General features: G+C 45.6%; 1 protein-coding gene and 1 long non-coding RNA gene across 6 annotated transcripts in view; one reads left to right on the top strand and one right to left on the bottom strand.

The window, feature by feature from the left end:
• Positions 1-4,272: 4,272 nt before the first annotated feature.
• On the bottom strand, positions 4,273-9,065 carry LOC109496316. Its single transcript, XR_002740454.2, has 2 exons — positions 7,751-9,065; positions 4,273-7,423 (listed from the first exon to the last, which is right to left on the bottom strand). It is a non-coding gene; the product is annotated as an uncharacterized LOC109496316 (long non-coding RNA).
• Positions 9,066-9,579: 514 nt separating this feature from the next.
• Positions 9,580-19,411, top strand: part of MTIF3 (mitochondrial translational initiation factor 3) — a 16,973-nt gene continuing 7,141 nt past the window's right edge. Inside the window, exons 1-3 of one of the 5 annotated variants that reach the window (XM_006927182.5) lie at positions 9,604-9,722; positions 17,665-17,740; positions 18,843-18,943. In XM_006927182.5, the coding sequence (XP_006927244.1) occupies positions 18,882-18,943 (62 nt within the window). In that variant the 5' untranslated portion in view covers positions 9,604-9,722; positions 17,665-17,740; positions 18,843-18,881. Of the gene's footprint in view, positions 9,723-10,207; positions 10,545-17,664; positions 17,741-18,830; positions 18,944-19,411 lie in introns of those variants that run through there. The other 4 variants (XM_006927181.5, XM_006927183.5, XM_003980268.5 and 1 more) reach the window with 4 other exon arrangements.

Below are 19,411 nucleotides of genomic sequence, written 5' to 3'. Positions count from 1 at the left end.
ACTCAATCAGAGAAAGCCTAAAAAAATTACGCAATGCTACAGGTATTAAGAAGAATGGATTAAAATGAAGGAAAATAAGGAAGATTGCTTTTATCATCCAGTGTTAAATCACATTACGAGTAAAAAAATAAGAGGGTAAAAAAATTTTTTTTTCATTTTAAAAAACTAAAAAAATTAAAAGGTGATAGAAAAAGATTGGTTTGGGATCGGGGAAAATTCAGCCAACACAATCTCACCGACTGCTGTTCCTGAAAGGCTTGTCTGTGTCTTTTCTGCGAATAACACACTTTTCATAGGTATGTTTTCTGTGTATGACTTTACTAGCTAACATTTGCCAAGCACTCCTAAGTGCCAGGAACCGAGCGTGTCTGCACGCGTGCCGTGGGTATTTTTTGAATGTTAGCAAGCCCACATGGAAAATACTTTTGCTATCCCTATGTGGCCGACGACGAAACACAACTGTACAGGGTACATAACTTGAGCAAAGGCACGCGGTGGCCAAACTAGCAGAACGTTAAGTCACTGGTCCGGGTTTGCACTCGTGCTGCTCAGCTTTTTTGGCAACCGATGGGTGGCCGTGTGACTCTTCACACGTCCTTCCACACGTCAAATTCTTCGTTGCCCTGTGTTTCTTTCTCTGGCTTTGTTGCATTAACAGCATGAACGTGTCACTTAGCCTGTTAGAGCCGTTCCTTCTGGCCATCACTCTTGCCTGAGGCTCGCGTGTAAGCCTTCTGGCCACACTCGGGGTGTCCAGGAAGCAAGGAGGGCCTGGCCTCCCCAGATTGGGGCTATGATGCAGCTGCTGTTACACCACCTGTAACTCAGCAGCTCTCCCCCATTCAAGAAAGCAAGTGACGGGGTGCCTGGGTGGTTCAGTCGGCTGGGCATCCAACTTCGGCGCAGGTCATGATTTCCCAGTCCGTGAGTTTGAGCCCCGCGTTGGGCTCTGTGCTGATGGCTCAGCGCCTGGAGCCTGCTTCAGAGTCTGTGTCTCCCTCTCTCTGCCCCTCCCCCTGCTGATGCTCTGTCTCAAAACGTAATAAACATTACAAAAAAATTGAAAAAATTAAAAAAGAAAGCAAGTGAGCTAGAAGCCAATTATAAGAAGAGTAACTTCGAATCCATGTTAATTTGTAAAAAATATTAAATAAGTGAATTCAGTGCCAACTTCTATGACTTACGCTATTATTAATATAAACTGACATGCACCCAGCATGACATGATGGTTGAGTGTGAAAGGGATACTATGAATGCCAGAGGCTATCAATTACAGTCACTAAGTGACATATCAGAAATGTGAGGCACACATACCTTTATCTCCATTATCCCACATTATTCTGTTGCATGCCTCATATTTATGATGCATCACTTCTAGACTATAATAAAGTTGCAGTTATAATTACACATGGGTCCATTTTATGACGTCAGGTTTGGGTTTTTTTCACCGTGAGCGTTACTACCAAAACCTTTGACCAAGTCAGTCATAAAACGCATCAATTACGTACAGAAAATTAAAGAAATTGTTAGACTGGGTTTTCTACTGTGCTGTGAACTTTCTGCCTTAGAGGTAGCAAGGGGAACCCAACGTTACACACGTGTGATCACTTAATAATCCTTTTGAAAGTAATGATGATGATTACATGGGGTGTAGGCTATAATGATAGAGCCCCTAATGTAGTAATTAATACAAGGAAACTCAAAGCCCCAGTTGTTACTCCTCTTTAAGACAGTGGTTACTATCCTTTTGTGATATTTTTCACAGATTGTTTAGACTTTCTATGCTTCTTTTTTTAAGCTTGTTTGTTTGCTTGTTTATTTATTTAGAAAGAGACGGAGCACAAGTTGGGGAGGGCAGAGAGAAAGAGGGAGAGAGAGAGAATCCCAAGCAGGCTCTGCCGTGCCAGCGCAGAGCCCGACGCGGGGCCCGAACCCACAAACCATGAGATCATGACCTGAGCCGTAATCAAGAGTCAGGCGCTTAACCTACTAAGCCACCCAGGCGCCCCCAGACTTTCTCCGCTTCTAATTCGGGAACGGTAAATCACTACAGTAGCAAGCACGGAAGTTTGTTTCAACAAAAGATGCCTCCTTCTTTTGTGCTTCCCATAGTGGTTTAGAAAGGCTCCTCCTACAACCATAATAAAATACCTAGCCGTCTCTTATTAAGTACTCTCACCTCGGAGCCAGAGAAAAAGGGAAGGGAAGCCGCTACGAGACACGAAGTCCTGCACCAAAGCTCACACACCTTATCCAAGAGAGTCTGCTTTCTCTGATTCCAGAGACCGTTTGAAAAGGCTCCGTTGTGTATTTGACAGCCCACAACTGTTCAGCAAATATTTAATGCACACTAAAGGGATGCGGGCCTCTGGCTGGCGCTAGAACAACCTCGGCAAGGGTGTGTCCCTGCCTCTTAGGGGCTGACAATGTCAAGGGCAGGAAATGCCAAGTATTCAAGCAACTGTATGCGGAGGCAGAGAAAAATGAATGCTACAGAATAAACATACATAAGACGGCAGGGGTCGCCCAGTTGCACTAAGGGAAGGCTTCATGGAAGAGGGAGCATTTGGGCTAGGGCTGAAAACGTGGCTCTGTACTCCAGGCAGAAAGTAGGGCACGAACAGGCACAGAGGCAGGACAGCACAAAATGCAGTTCGGGACCAGCAAGTCGGCGGTGGTGGTGGAGGAGGGAGGGTCAAGCTACAAACATGTCTGGTTGCACTGAACGGAACGTTATTGTAAGAAAATCCACCTAAGAGGTATCTGCAGACGGGAAATGCAGACCAGTGGACTCCACGGGGACTGGAAATGGGAAGTTAGAAATGAAGGCTCCTACCCCAATTTCCACGGAGCCCCACTCCCTCCTGCTTTTCTGTGTGGTTCTTCCTGCATGTCTGTTTCACCCTCCTGCCTCTCTCTGCAGACCAGCCCATCTGCATGCAGAACGCCAGCATGCGCGTGGCATGAGCCCGACTTGTGAAACAAACAACTTTGTAAGACTTTTTGTCCCAGTCATGTGTTGTCAGGAGCAATATAAAAGCTTGTGTCTCTCGCACGGTCAGTGAATCCAGAGGCACGGCGTGCTGGGGTGTCGGGACCCAGGCTCGTCCTATCTCATTGCTCTGCCAGGCGTGGTTTCCATTGCAACGAGCCCCCCCTGCTCCAGATGCCATCCAAGCTCCAGCCATCATGTCCACCTTTCAGCCGACAGAAAGGAAGGGGAGGAGAGCACACTCTCCTTCTGAGGACACTTTCTGGAAATGCTACGTACCACAGCTGCTTATTTAGGATGACCATGGGATGTGCCAGGTCAGAGTGAAAGAGGTTTATGCTGGGATGGCAGGCATAAACTAGGACCCCCCCTGCAGCTACGGGGAAGAAGTTACATATGAGCAGGTATACACAGATTCCACTGGCCAGAACTTGGTCACGTGGCCACAGCTGTCAGGGAGGCTGCACATACCCTCCTTACCCCGTGCAGCCATGTACCCGCTGGAACCCGGGAAAAGGCAGGATGAATATCCAATTAGTATCTGTCTCTGCCAGAAGTATCCTTTGACACCCAGCAAATTTCCTGGTTGGAATGTGCAAGTTGTCACAGTCTGTGGACTAGATTCTTGTAGGTCAGTCTTCTCCCCTAGTGCAACCAGGCGTGGACAGGAAGAGGGAACGAGGGCAGGAATTTGGGTCTGGATGGCTCCCCTTTCAGGGGTGGAGGAAAGGGCCTGGGCAAAGCAGGCAAACTGAGTGACCTGTCAACTCCAGTAGGTTACAGATATATCGAAGAGGGTGGTAAATGCTAGACCAGACGCTCACAATCCAATTGAGCAGGTGGATGAGGGAACCCGCCAGAAGGAAATGGGGGGGGGGCGCTGAAGCTTTACCCAAACAAGGTTAGCCCGGCTGCAGTGTGAGGGCTGATTTGGAACAAGGACATTTGGAGAGCAGCAGTCTCCTTAAACAACCCCTGCATTAGGCCAGGTGAGACGGAACTTGACTTTGAGCAGAACGTGAGAAGGTGGGGAGAACTATAAAGCTAGGTAGCAGGGTACCAACAATAAGGGGACACTGACAGTATTATGGCAAGAGAGGAGTGAGAAAACCTATGACAAGCAAAAGTTTCAAGTTCAAAACGACTGCAGTTTGGTACAGTGGCACTTGATATAGGCACGACTATATTACACAGCACCATGTAACAATGGATGGTCATAACGATGGCCTTGTTCTTTAAGAAACTCATCATACCATGTTTCAGGATGCAAAACGCTGTAATACGTTATATAAGACACTTTTATTCAAAGTGGTTAGAAGTTCTGTGTGTTTCTGGAAGGTATGCTTAGGTACCTGGAAGATTCTCTCATGCAAAACATAGTATTTCCCGAATAATAATTAAATGAGTCCTCACTGTACCTAAGGCAAACATGTTGTCAAATGCATATTACAGTACATCACTTAGATTGTTTGATTACACTTACCCTTCCGACCATCAGAGCAAAACTGTGGCTCTGGCAACCCAGGTTCGGTATTCTAAAACCTCAGCCCCGTGAATGTACAAAACTCACCAAAAAGAAGTCGAGCCTCTTATCGTAGAAATGCAGTTAAATAATACCTGAAGCCTTCACGTGTCACAAGACCCTCAACATCAGTTCTAGGTAAATCATACCTTTTGAAAGGTGTGTGTTTCCAATTGAAAGGCTAGAGTTGACAGGACTCTCTTCCCAAAGACCGATTTCCGAAAGATTTCAGTCCGTGGAGAGAAAATATGGAGTGCTAGAATGAAAACGGCATGAAGGACATATGCAGAAAACTATGGCTACCTCCTTTGCTTGCACGGAGAAATAACACACAACTAGTGATGCCTGGTGTTATGCTCGAAATGGAAAGAAACACACACGTGGAAACTTAAGAGGGGGCCTCTTTGGTAACTTTGAAAAAAACAACTGGGAAAACTAGGCTGGGATGGTTGAAAGTAAACACACACAAAGAAGCTTCTAGAAACTTGAGCCCCTGCATCTGACTGCTGAAGCATTCCTCCATTTCTAATGGGGATTTTTTTTTTCAACATCCCTCACAGATTATTTTTGACTTAGCCAAGCAGGGAGCCTATTCTAAAGCCTCCCAATTTGAAAATCACGGAAGCTTTATAAAGTCCCCCACCTGCACCTCTCTTTAGGAACACAGTCCTTTCTTCTCTATAAAGGATGAAAACCTCCAGCATATAAAAACTTTGTTAGGCTGTCACTATCAATAGGGCAAAAAAAAAAAAAAATAATAACCGTTGACAAAGAGGAGACAAATTGCATCTTCGAATAAGTTTGCTTGAAGCTCTTGTTAAAAGCTATAACCTCCGATGTTAACTAAATTTAACCCATCCTGACCCTCGCGGTGGCCCTTAACCTCTTCTTTCTTCTGCTTCCTCAGGCTGCTGGAGACAACGGGCCCAGTCCTTGGAAAAGCGTTCTCTGTAGCACACAAAAGGCCCAGCCTTCCCGCTACCCCGCCAGGAGGCCCCGGCTCAACCGAGGGGTCAGCACCTGTGCGGAGAAGCAGGTGACAGTGGACCGCCGGCGTCCGTCCCGAGCGCGCTGTAAGAGTGTCTACCCTGCAGCCACTCCGCTGCAGTTTCAGGCATTCAAGCCACTGCGGTTCAGGTTTTCTTTGTGAACGCAGACTTTAAACAAATTAACCTATTGCTGTTCAACTGACTGTAAAATTAATAGATTTACTGTTGCAAAAAAGAAAGAAAGAAAGAAAGAAAGAAGAAATACTGAGAGCTTTCACTTCCACTTTGGTAAGGTCACGGATGCGTCCTAAGCTGCCAACAAAACGGCCCCGAAAATCTTTGCAGCAGAACCTAGCAACTTTAAGGGAGGGGGTGGGGGGGGGCAGGCAAACAATGAAACGTACAGTGGAAATCTTCCCGACCCGGTGAGCATGTTAAAACTTCACATCTGACGAGCTGCTCAAAGTGAGAGGACAAATCTCGTTACTCACATTGTAGTTGCCTTCCTTAAAGAGCCTAGCTAGAAAATCTCACGTGTCGGCAAACGTTAGTGGGTGTTATTTAAAATGTAAAATGCTAAGAACTTGGTCCTGTTGTGCTTGGATTTACCCAGCAGGCATTGTACCTTCTGCAAAGTTTCCCATGCCAGCTGTTGGCAGTTTAGCATCACGTCCTATGACAGGAATGGGAATTACGTTCACGAAGGGTCTCGTTTTTCCGGTGGGGGCTCTCGAGGCTATTTTCTGCCTCGTTCAGTGGCACAAGACTTTTCACAGAAGATAAATGGATCTTCCCGATAGACCTCTCTTTCATTCGGCAGACCTGAAAGCTTTGCAAAACTTTATTACAACAGGTCATTCATTGTAGATGAATTTATCTCCCTTGCTCGCAACCGCCATCATGTTTTAATAATTGGTGCCATCATTTTCTGACAAGAGGAATGATTGGTCTGGAGCCTAACGTTACGGGAAGCTTTGCACGTGGTCCACGTATTCTGAATCTAGCAACGGTTGGGGAGGACGGAAAGGGTTTTCACGCAGATGCGGTCACCAGATGTTCTCCGGCTCTTCTGGGGAATCGGCACACGCAGCCCCACGATGGATTTAGGTTGAAGGAAGAGATTCATTCCCTCGGTCTTTCAAAACAGTGAAATGAGCTCCTACGGAAGGCTGAATCTCCCTGCCTCGGAGTTTTCTAAGTGTGTGAACGTTTACACGCCTGGAATAGATGAATCACAGTTCCCCCTGGGGGTCACCAGTAGAGCTCCGGTGAGAAGGTTTCCAGCTTTCGTGTGTTGTGATAACGGGCACATGGTACTGGGCCGAGGGTATCTTCAAGGTGTCTTTGACGCGTTAGCTCACACTCAGCCACGCCCCCTCGCGCACCTTGCTTTCCGTGCCCCTCTTGACAAGCTTGTAAACACAGATTAAGGAAAGCGTGGACCCTCTTAGCGGTTAAGAAGGCACCGTAATGAGAAAGTTGCCGCCACTTAAGACAACTGCCGTCAGCTAGATTTAGTAGGGACTACGTAGGATCTCACACACGATGGACTTCAATTTCCCTATTTTCACCGAACTGTCCTGATGAGAGCTTACGATGTAACGTTGGAGGGGATACACAAGCTAGCCGTGATCCGTTAACAACTAGGTGTCGAAGCATATGCTGAATGTGTGAAGCCGCGCAGGCTCTGAGTCACCTATGTGACCTCAAAGTAAACACAGGATTTCATTAGTGGAAGATCAGCCTCTTAAAGTTATTGTCTGTAGTGACTGTGGCATCACGACAGAGTCGAGTGTTAATCACTTTTTGAAGAAATCGCCCGTAGAATAATTACTTTGTGGAGCGGGTACATTGCGCCCCAGTGACCTCAGGCCGAGACTGTCTCCAGGGGCTCCTCTGTTCCAAAGATTCCCACCATGCCTGTGGAGAGAGGGGATTTTCAAGGCGAGGGGCAGAATTTCCCTTTAATCCTTTCTCAGAGCAAAACACCAACGTACACATTGTGTGAGAAACCGTGTCATTTGGGGACCAACCGTGGGAATTAACCGGGAAATTACTCTGTGGAGGAAAATGCAAACGTTTTAGAGTCCCCTGGATTTGAGTTTTATTACTTCTGTTTGGGTTTTTGGTTTTGGTTTTTGTTTTTGTAAATTATGGGTAGAAACAATAGCAACTGAGAATGTGTGTAAGTTCCTGAGAGCCCTAGAGGCCATATATACAGGAAGGGGACCCAAGCGAGCCAGTTACCTGCTTTACTATCTTTATTCCAGGGTCTCCAAAATCTGCCACCACGGAGCTGAATCCAAGACTCCCAATGACTTTTTAAAAGCTGCCGCATCTCATTTCAGCTGGAGGTCAAGGCCGAGTTCAAGAGAAGAGATTTAGAACAAAACAAACAAAAAAGCTTCTCTCTGAGGGCATGTCTGCAATGTGTGTATTTTCCGGCTCATCTGCTTCCAGGAACACTAAAGCACCTCCTCCTTGAGATATCTGATGATGACAGTCTAGGAAACTTCTCGAATCATCTACACCGGACACACAGCCTTCAAAGAGGGGATACCAATGGGGTCCTGGCAGGTAGCTCCAGTTACCTAACGATTGCTTCGTGTGAATTCATTCAAATTGCAACCTTACCAAATTTCAAGTCCTTAATTTGGGCACTAAAGCCCTTTAATCTTACATATTTCACAAATACCTTCACAGACTTGTAACCCCCCTGCTTTCTTAGTTGAGTCTAGCAGTGGAAGGAATATTTAGTATTAAGACTACCAACTCTGGCTTCAGGCTGCCTGCATTCCTTTATTTATTTTTTTTATTTTTATTTTTTTTAGTTTATTTACTTTGAGAGGGAGATAGAACCCATGAGCAGGGGAGAGGCAGAGAAAGTGGGAGAGAATTTCAAGCAGATTCTGTGCCGCTGTGGGGCTCAGACCCACCAGCCGTGAGATCACGACCTGAGCCAAGGTCAAGAGCCAGACGTTTGACTCTGCTACCGGTACATGACCTTGGCTGAACCTCTTTATGCTTCAGTTCTCTCATCCGTGGAACAGGGTGAGATGCTTGTATTGAGGATTAAGTGATTTGAGAGAAGTAAAATGCCTAGAACGGTGCCTGGCAGGTAAATTCTATAAATGGGCATATGCATAATTGTTGAGCACCTACCCACGGTATCTCATAGTCACTCTATCCCCGTATCTACACTAAACAAATTCATATCTTGGTATTACGGAATAATTTTGGTAGGGTAACATGAATCTCTAACTCTTCTGGTGTAACTTGGAAATGGCCAACATGCAAATACTAACCGTGGACTTCGGGCCACCTACACGCTGTTTCTGGGTTTCCCACTTCACTATTTCAACAAAACAGCACGTAAGATGCCAGACACTGGGACAGAAACTTGGGCCTCTGCTCTCAAGGAGCTACTTAAAGCTGAACTCGTGTTTTGATCTGCAATAAAGCAGGTAGAATCGGATGCAAGAAGTCATTTAACGAGAATAGAGCAATGTGTTGGCGGGGCTATAACATCCTCTAAACGTGGTTTGCTCGCAATACGGTAAATTCCCTAATGATGTAGCTTCACTAAGTCACGACGGCAGATTTCCACTGGGCGCTGAGGAATTTCCGATCGAAGACGAGGTGAGAGGGCAGGAAATTGACACCCACAGAGCAGCCTCGCGGACAAGCAGGTGACACCTGGGAGCACCCGACTGCACCCGAGTTTTGGGACCGCCCCACGAACTCCGGACGAACCACTTCACCACCACCGGCCCGTTTTCGCCTTCGTAAAACCGACGGCCTGCCGGAAGCTCTCCCAGTTACATCCACTGAATCTCACACGCCCGGCCCCATCTCCGGATCTATCTCCTGGGACCCAGCGCTCGGGAACCTAAGACGGTCTTTTATTTCTCGGATCTGTTTGCTCACCTGCAAACCGGGGGCAGTGCTCCTTAAATCACGGTAACTACAACAACACTGACGAAATATTTTAGTCAACGTTAAATTAAAAGAGAGGAGGCGCAGGAACCGCCCCTCGCCCTCTGCACTTTCTGTCGGAGGACCTCTGCCCGCCGGCTGGAAGGCGCTCCTCCCTACGTCACCTTTCCTTTAAAAGACGCGGGCCGAAGCCCCGCCCACTACGGAGGGCGAAGAGGGCCTCCCCGCGAGGGCCGTTCCCCGGCTTCTTCTGCCAGACCTACCAATCGTCGGCCCGGCACAGGTACAGCTAAAGGCCAGGGGCGCCGAGGGGGTGAGGGGGCCTGTGGCAGGAGGGCTTGGGCTTAGGCACAGACCTGCGGAGGGAGCGGCCTCGCGCTCGGCCGTGTCCCTGGAAGGTCAGCGCCGCCCTAGCCGCCGAGCGGAGCGCGGAGGGGCGCCGCAGGCCCTGCCGCGGGGCTGGGGATCCGGCCGGCCTCTAGGGCCGTTTTTGGGACCGGGACGCCGCGGAACCGAGGCTGGACGCCGGCCTCCTCCCGCTCCCCTGGGCGGCCCGCCCCGCCATCGGGGCGCACGTACGGGCACGCACGCACGCCCCACGTCCCCACGCCCCTTCTCTGGCAGAGGCGCGCCGAGACCCCCCCCCCCGCCCCCCCGCTCCCCCGCTTCCCGGCGTGGGCGTGGCCGCAGCCGAAACACTTGACCGCGGTCCGTTCTGCGAAGCGCTCCGCGTCCTGTACTGTAGTCCCTGGCTTCGGCCACATGCCTTTTCTAGAACCCGTAGCCTCCGGAGGAGGCCCTGGCGGGGAGGGTTACTGAGCGATTGCGGGATCTCGGTTTTTCCGATTTACTGTTTAATAGGCTCCATGGCTTAAGACTCTTGAAAGAAGTAAATAGCTTTCCGACTTGAAAAGCCTCAGTTCCACGTTCGTGGAAGGCCTCCGTCTAAGTACAGAGAGTGGAGGGGAGTCTGTAAAGTCAACGACTGTTTCTTGTGCCGCGGACGATACCGTAAAAGATAACAGATTCGTTCCCAGCCTCCGAGAACTTGCCGTCTAGTAAAGGAGAGAAACAGCAGTAAGAAAATCACAAAATTGTAATTGCGATAAGGGTCATAAAGGACAGATAAACTATACTGCACTTGATGTTGAGCTCCACAAACAGATGAGGGAGCAGGGAGAGTAGTGACTAATGGGCGTAGTTTGGAAGGTAATCCGAAGAATGCCCAGAGAAAGGGAGCACTGAGCAATGATCTGGCGTTTCCTTAGCTTAAGGGAAGAGCATTTCTACCCTGCACCGCCAGTGTTGTTTAGACAAGGAAGAAGTTTGGTATAGAACGATGCTAGAGACGTGGCAAGAGCCTTTGGCCTCATGAACGATGTTGGCCTGTAATTTGGGGCGGTTTTGAGGTGAGGAGGGCATGGGGTGTGGTGAGAGCAACGCAGAGACGGGAAGGGATTGCAGGGTTCAAGTGTGTAGTTAGGAGACTGGTGGGAATCCAGACGAGAGGTCCAAGTTCAAGATGTCTTGAACTAGATTGGTGGCAGTGGTTATGGAGAGAAGTGGATGGATTTTGAGTGGTGTTAGGAAGTGAAATTTGTGAGACTTGGTGTTGGGTTAGCTAGGAGAGTGAGGGAGAGCAAAAACGGAAACGATGTGGCTCTGGGTGGACTGTGATGCTGGTCCCTGAGATGACGGTTGTGGAAGAGGAAATGACCGTGTAGAAGATTCATGTACAGGAATAAGTCCGACGTTAATGTTGAGTCTGTAGCTCTGGATTTTAAGGCTTTAAAAAAAAAAGTTTCTGGATGGTCGGTTATTAAGCTATTGCAGTAAAATAACTAAAATAGAAAATAAATGAAAAATGTCGTAGCTAAAGAAATGTGGTTAAGAAATTGGCCAGAGACATGTGTTGGCTTTTTCCAGTGTTGCAAATCAACGTTCTAGCTCTTACAAAGCCAACCTGAGTATGGAGAGTACTTTGTTCTCCTTATGGAAGAGCAAAACCAGGGCCAAGGGACAGCAGCGGGCAAGCTCAGTGACCATGCTTCAGTCCTCTGGGATTAAAGCTGTACAACTCAAACCCGTTGGAATGGGGCAGATGGATAGTTGGGAGGTCGACAGGCAGAAGCAAGGACTTTGTGAAACTCCTGTGAGAGGTGTGAGAGGCTTCTTAAAGCCCTAGGGATTGGCGAAGTTAATTTCACAAATACTTAGTTCACTAGACTCTATGTAACTTTGATCCAACCTCTCTGGAAATAACATCAGTAAATACGAGCTTATGAATATCAGCAAAATCAGAAAGAAAAGCAGTGAGGGTGCAAGCAATTTAATCTCTTACAGGACAGGATCATAACCTGTATCGTATCCACATATCATAACCACATATTTAAATCATTTTCCGAGAAGGTTCGTGACAGTACCTCCTGAAGAGATACCACCAAAAGTAATGCAAAATAATCTATCAAGGGGAATGCAGCTGTCCTTTGGAGCAGTAATAACTTGGCCACTTTTTTTTTTTTCTTGTATATGACCAGCAACCTTCCTCATAATAGCCCCAAACTAGGAACGGTCTAAATGTTCCTCAACAGAAAACTGGGTTTAAAATCTGGAGTATATTCATACACTGGGACAATCCTCTGAAATAAAAAGGAACAAACTGATGATACTTGCAACAACACAGCTGAGTCCCCAAAACATGCTGAGATGCCTTTCAACAAAGAGTACATACTGCGTGGTTCCATTTATATGAAATCTTAGGGCAGACTGGTGGAAAAATATCAGGACAGTCTTTGCCCCTGGCTGGGGACGGGGACTGACTTGGAAGAAGCATGAGAGAACTTTCTGGGGTGATGGTAATATTCTACACGTTGGCAGGAGTTTTGGTTCCAGAGATGTTGGTACTTGTCAAAACCGATTAAAAGATACAGTTAAGGTTTGTACATGTCATTGTATGTACATTTTGCCCCAAAGTGAAAGGAATCGTAAACAAATAGTGAACCCTAGTTCATGGTGTGCATGCAGAAGTATTTGAGGATGAAGTGTACCAATGTCTGCAATCTACTTTGAAATGTATCCAAACACAAAGGGATGGAAGAAGGAATAAATAGATAAATAAAACAAGGATAGCAACATGTAGCATCTAGATGAATGGGTATTGGGTGTTCACTGTATAGTCTTTCAACTTTTCTGTATGTTTAAACATTTTCATAATAAAAATGGGAAGAAACTAGTCCTCAAAGAATATTGTTCATTTTAAACAACTGCAGACCAATGTGACAAGATAACGCAGCCCTAAGCTCACCAGAAATACACAGCGTATGGCTCACCAGAAATACACAGCGTATGGAAGTAGCCACATGTTTATTTCATAATGTCCCGCTTTACGGCTTAATATTTAGAATCATTTCAATTTCTTATGGAATGTGTGGGTCAAACAGTACAGCTACTCCACGTTGTGTGCATTTGGACTAATGCAGCTGTCATTTTTCTCTCATGGTCCCAGGCAGGTTAGTGATGGTGTTGAAGAGATCCAAGCAGTGGAGAGAGGACCGAAATTAGTAGGGGTGAAAGGGTTTGAGGGCACTTGTCAGTTTATCCTCCAGTGCTCGCAGAATACATTTTGGGCGATCCAGTCTCAAGTAAATAAGGAATAAAAAAAAAAAAAAGAAATTATATGGTTGGTTTTTTTCCCCCTAGAGGTAGAGTTAGCTACCGAATTAAAAACTACAACTAGATGCAGATCCCCCCAGTTTAGGATGATCTTAGTAAGGTCTGAGTTACCATGAGACCAGAAATGGATACCCATACTATAAAATTGTGTGATTTAAGTAAACGACTTTAAGATAATTGGCTTTTAAAATAGTTTTGGGTGTCTCAGAAGGGATAGCTGTGGCAGAAGGTAACCAAATGCACCAATATTGTCATGAGAATGTAAGCATTTCTATTTCGATTTAGACCGCTGGCTCATTCAGCCTACTGTTTGTTTGACAGAGTATCGGAGACATTTAATCAGAGAAATCTTATGAGAGAGCAAGGCTTCCTATTTTACGTCCACCTTGAAAGGGTTCTTAACCTTTGTTCTCATAACCCCAGACATCCTATAGCTTAAACTATTTGAACCCACTTAACATTATCGTGTTTTATTCTTGGGGCTCCTGGATGGCTCAGTGTGTTCAGTGTCCAACTCCTGATTTCAGCTCGGGTTGTGATCTCAAGGTTCATGAGTTGGAGCCCCACATGGGGCTCTGTGCTAACCGTACAGAGCCTGGTTTCGGATTCTCTGTCTCTCCCCCTCTCTCTGCCCCTCCCCTGCTTACCCTCTCTGTCTCTCTCAAAATAAATAAATAAACTTCAAAAAAAAATAATAATGTTTTATTACTTATTTCCTTATGTCTTCTTGTTTTGAGGGGGTCCTGACCCAGCGGGTGTTTGTTTGTTTTTTTGCGGAGGAAGGGCAGAGAAAGGGAGACACAGAATCTGAAGCAGGCTCCAGGCCCCGAGCTGTCAGCACAGAGCCCGACGTGGGGCTCGAACTCACGAGCCGTGAGATCACGACCTGAGCTGAAGTTGGCTGCTTAACCGACTGAGCCACCCAGGCGCCCCTGACCCAGGGGTTCTTAACAAGAGAGGAAAAAGGAAACACCTCGTGTGTTGAAAAAGCATCCCCAGATGATGCTGGTAGGCCTCTGGTTTCTGAGAAACACTGCTCCAAAACATGTTAACTTTTAATCAGTTAGCATCGTACAAGTTCTACCTCAGACTGAAACCATCTCCATTTACGACGGTGGGACACTTTGAGGCTGCTTTGATGAAAACTAGATGGGGAAATAAAGGCGATCTGCATTATTAAAAACTTCAGACTTTTAAATCTGTTAAGTCCCTAGACATAGGCTTCATTTAGATACGGCACTGAAACTAATGAAGAGAACATTTTTTAAAGGTGCGTAAAGCCAGAGTGCCAGCTTATTAAATTATAGTGAAATCTGTAGCCTGTTTAGACTGGAACAGTCATAATTGCATGACTAGTGGACTTTTTCCTTCCCGTGGACAGTTGCTTCTCTTCTAAAAACTTTCTTCAAAATTTTTTAATGTTTATTTATTTGAGAGAGAAAGAGAGAATTAGCAGGGGAGGGGCAGAGAGAGAGAGGGAGACACAGAATCCGAAGCAGGCTCCGGGCTCCGAGCTGTCAGCACAGAGCCCGACGCGGGGCTCAAACTCACAAGCTGTGAGATCATGACCTGAGCTGAAGTCGGACACTTAACCGACTGAGCCACCCAGGTGCCCCTAAAAACTTTTTAATTATGAACAAAATTATACAGAGAGGTTGTAAGACTGGTAACAGAACACCCGTGTAACCATAACGTAGATTCAGCAAGTGTTGCCATACTGCACGTATATTTTCCGCCACATCCTGTCAGAGTAAGTGGCAGATGTCGCAGTCCTCTACCCCGCAAACAGCCAAGTCCCCTCCCAAGAATGGCATTGTCCCTGAGACCATGCACAGGACTTCTCTGGTAGCATCTGGTCCATCAGGAATCTCGTCCATATCCAGCTTGTCCCCTGTATCTCTCTTTTTTTCTTTTACAATTTATTGTCAGACTGGTTTCCATATAACACCCAGGGCTCATCCCAACAGGTGCCTTCCTCCATGCCCATCACCCACTTTCCCCTCTCCCCACCCCCCATCAACCCTCAGTTTGTTCTCAGTGTTTAAGAGTCTCTTATGGTTTGCCTCCTTCCCTCTCTATAACTTTTTCCCCCCTAGTCTTCTGTTGAGTTTCTCAGGATCCACATATGAGTGAAAACATATGGTATCTGTCTTTCTCTGCCTGACTTATTTCACTTAGCATAACACTCTCCAGTTCTATCCATGTTGCTACAGATGGCCAGATTTCATTCTTTCTCATTGCCAAGTAGTATTCCATTGTGTACATAAACCACAATTTCTTTATCCGTTCGTCAGTTGATGGACATTTAGGCTCTTTCCATAATTTGGCTATTGTTGAAAGTGCTGCTATAAATATTGGGGTACACGTGCCCCTATGCATCAGCACTCCTAAATCCCTTGGGTGAATTCCTAGCAGTGCTCTTGCTGGGTCATAAGGTAGATCTATTTTTGATTTTTTGAGGAACCTCCACACTGTTTTCCAGAGCGGCTGCACCAGTTTGCATTCCCACCAGCAGTGCAAGAGGGTTCCCATTTCTCCACATCCTCGCCAGCATCTATAGTCTCCTGATTTGTTCATTTTAGCCACTCTGACTGGCGTGAGGTGGTATCTCAGTATGGTTTTGATTTGTATTTCCCTGATAATGGGTGACGTTGAGCATCTTTTCATGTGCCATCTGGATGTCTTTGGCGAAGTGTCTATTCATGTCTTCTGCCCATTTCTTCACTGGATTATTTGTTTTTCAGGTGTGGAGTTTGGTGAGTTCTTTGTAGAGTTTGGATACTAGCCCTTTGTCCGATATGTCATCTGCAAATATCTTTTCCCATTCCGTCGGTTGCCTTTTAGTTTTGTTGATTGTTTCCTTTGCAGTGCAGAAGCTTTTTATCTTCACAAAGTCCCAGTAGTTCATTTTTGCTTTTAATTCCCTTGCCTTTGGAGATGTGTCGAGTAAAATTGCTGAGGCTGAGGTCAGAGAGGTTTTTTCCTGCTTTCTCCTCTAGGGTTTTGATGGTTTCCTGTCTCACATTCAGGTCCTTTATCCATTTTGAGTTTATTTTTGTGAATGGTGTAAGAAAGGGTCTAGTTTCAATCTTCTGCATGTTGCTGTCCAGTTCTCCCAGCACCATTTGTTAAAGAGACTGTCTTTTTCCCGTTGGGGATATTCTTTCCTGCTTTGTCAAAGATTGGTTGGCCATAGATTTGTGGGTCCAATTCTGGAGTCTCTATTCTATTCCATTGGTCTATGTCTGTTTTTGTGCCAACACCATACTGTCTTGATGATTACAGCTTTGTAGTAGAGGCTAAAGTCTGGGATTGTGATGCCTCCTGCTTTGGTTTTCTTCTTCAATATTACTTTGGCTATTCGGGGCCTTTTGTGGTTCCATACAAATTTTAGGATTGCTTGTTCTAGCTTCGAGAAGAATGCTGGTGCAATTTTGATTGGGATTGCATTGAATGTGTAGATTGCTTTGGGTAGTATTGACATTTTAACAATAGTTATTCTTTCAATCCATGAGCACGGAATGTTTTTCCATTTCTTTGTATCTTCCTCAATTTCCTTCATAAGCTTTCTATGGTTTTCAGCATATAGATCTTTTACATCTTTGGTTAGGTTTATTCCTAGGTATTTTCTGATTCTTGGTGCAATTGTGAATGGGATCAGTCTCTTTATTTGTCTTTCTGTTGCTTCATTATTGGTGTATAAGAATGCAACTGATTTCTGTACATTAATTTTGTATCCTGCGACTTTGCTGAATTCATGTATTAGTTCTAGCAGACTTTTGGTGGAGTCTGTCGGGTTTTCCATGTATAATATCATGTCATCTGCAAAAAGTGAAAGCTTGACTTCGTCTTTGCCAATTTTGATGCCTTTGATTTCCTTTTGTTGTCTGATTGCTGATGCTAGAACTTCCAACACTATGTTAAACAACAGTGGTGAGAGTTTTGTCCTCTATGTCTCAACATACCTTTTCAGTTGCTTTTTTCAAACACACTGTATTTTATCATTATGTCTCCTCTGTCTTTTTAAATCAAGATTAGCCCCCCCCCCCTTTTTATTCCCCATAACACTGACTTTTTTTAAAGACACCGAGCCAGTTGTCTTGTCCTACAGTCTGGATCTGTCCGATTGTTTCCTTGTGCTGTCATCTGATTTGTCCCTCTCTGAGTCTGGCCCTTGTATTCCTTGGAAACTGGAAGCTAAGTGTAGAGGCTAGACCAGGTTCCTGTTAGACCTTTTCCAGCCAGGACTGCTTTGCAGAAGGCACCGAACAGGTGCCACACTGCACAAGGAGGCATGCCCTAGGATGTTGGCTTCTTCCCACCGGCGGGATGCTGAGTCTGACCTTAGGTCAGGCAGGGTGACGGCCAAAGTGTGTTTTCCCCATTTCGATTTGCAGGTAATCTTTGCGCCGCCCTTCGGCACCATATGAATACCTCGTTTCCTCATTAGCTTTTTACCTCATGATTTTGCCTCCATCCGTGCCTGAATCCGTGATTTGATTGAAGGTGGCAAAATGGTGATTTGTAAATTACTTCTCTTCTCCATTTATTAGCTGGCATTCTCCTCTAACGAAGAGCTTTTCCTTCACCAACTGGGGATGATTACTGATTGTAGTTCTTCCTAAAGAGGTAGGATGACGCTTCGTTCTTTTTCTTGACCAATTTTCACAGTGAGGAGTCAGGGTAATAGTCACGCAGGGCTCTGGCAAACGATCTTTCTTTTTGATAGATTTTTGCGCATTCAGTGTGTTGAAATAACTTTCAGCCATTATTCTTTAATGTTGAAATTACCGCACATTTGGCCAGTGGGAGTCTGTCCATGCTACCGACCCGTGAATGAAATGTCAACAAACGATATTAAAGTATTATTGGGGCAATCAGAAAATTGGATATTTAAAGGAATGATTATTAGTTGGGGTAGCGTTATCATGGTTATTAAAAAGATAAAAGGGGGGCGCCTGGGTGGCTCAGTCAGTTAAGCATCCCACTCTTGACTTCGGCTCAAGTCATGATCCCAGGGTCATAGGATCGAGCCCCACATCGGGCTCTGCCCTGAGCATGGAGTCTGCTTAAGATATTCTCTCCCCTCCCCACCCCCACCCCTGCCGCTCAAGAGCTCTCTGTCTCTAAAATAATGTTTTTTTATGTTTAATTTTGAGAGAGAGCCACTCATAGAGCATGAGCAGGGGAGAGACAGAGAGAGGGAGACACAGAATCCGAAGCAGGCCCCAGGCTCCACGCTGTCAGCACAGACCCCGACTCAGGGCTCGAACCCACGAACCGTGAGATCATGACCTAAGCTGAGGTCGGGCGTTCAACCAGCTGAGCCACCCGGGCGCCCCTCTCTCTAAAATAAATTTTAAAAACAGATAAAAGAGTCCTAACCTCCTAGAGACGACATATTGAATGACATATTGAAGTATTTGTTGGCAAGATAGGATTTACCTTGAAGTGGTTCATGGGTGGCTGGCAAGGGGGGTGGGGGGAGGGGAATAGCCCAGGCCGAGAGGAGGTGGGTTTGGCCACATTCTATTAATTATGAGGCTGCGTGAGGGATGCTTAGGGTTTGATTATCCTATTCTTCCGGGACATGTTTGAAACTTTTCCTAATGACAAGTTTTTAATTATTTGAACCTAAGGTGGGATTTGCGGTTCAGATTGAGTAATCTCGCAGCTCTTTTTTCTTAACTGTGTATTTATGTTTTTAATCTATGAAAAGCTTATTTTGAAGGAATGTGTACCTGTTCAGCTTTGCTGACGTAAAGCCAAAATGGAGCTCGTATTGGAGCTTAATTGCTGTGTAAATCCAGGAAATTTGAAACTCTCTAAAATGTAAGTAATGGTAAAGAACTTAAAGAAAAACGTGGTTACGATATTTCTCTACCTTTTCCTCTTCTTGGAAAGTGTTTTTAAAGCTTTAAAAACAATTCCCCATCATTATTCTGAAATAGTCTTTACTTTGTAAATAAATGTACTAGTATAAAAAATACTTCTTCCAGGGGCTCCTGGCTGGCTCAGTGGGTAGAGCATGTGACTCTTGATCTCAGGGTCGTGAGTTCAAGCCCCCATTGGGCGTGGAGCCTACTTAAAATAAAATTAAAACTAAATACATAAATAGAAATACTTCTTCCCTGTAAAAGATTGAGGAAAAAAATGACAAGAAGGATAGGGGGACAAAATCACTTGGGTCTTCGACCACAGACAGCCAGGGTCTTCATAAATTTCTTTTCATCTTTTTCCTATGCCTTGTCTGTTATTTGCTTACTTGTCAAAAATCCTACATTTGGAATTAATATTATC

The sequence above is a fragment of the Felis catus genome, chromosome A1 (genome assembly GCF_018350175.1).
Source record: "Felis catus isolate Fca126 chromosome A1, F.catus_Fca126_mat1.0, whole genome shotgun sequence".
Lineage (NCBI taxonomy): Eukaryota > Metazoa > Chordata > Mammalia > Carnivora > Felidae > Felis > Felis catus.
Note: the sequence above shows the minus strand (reverse complement) of the source record. Positions and strands in the feature narration are given on the sequence as shown.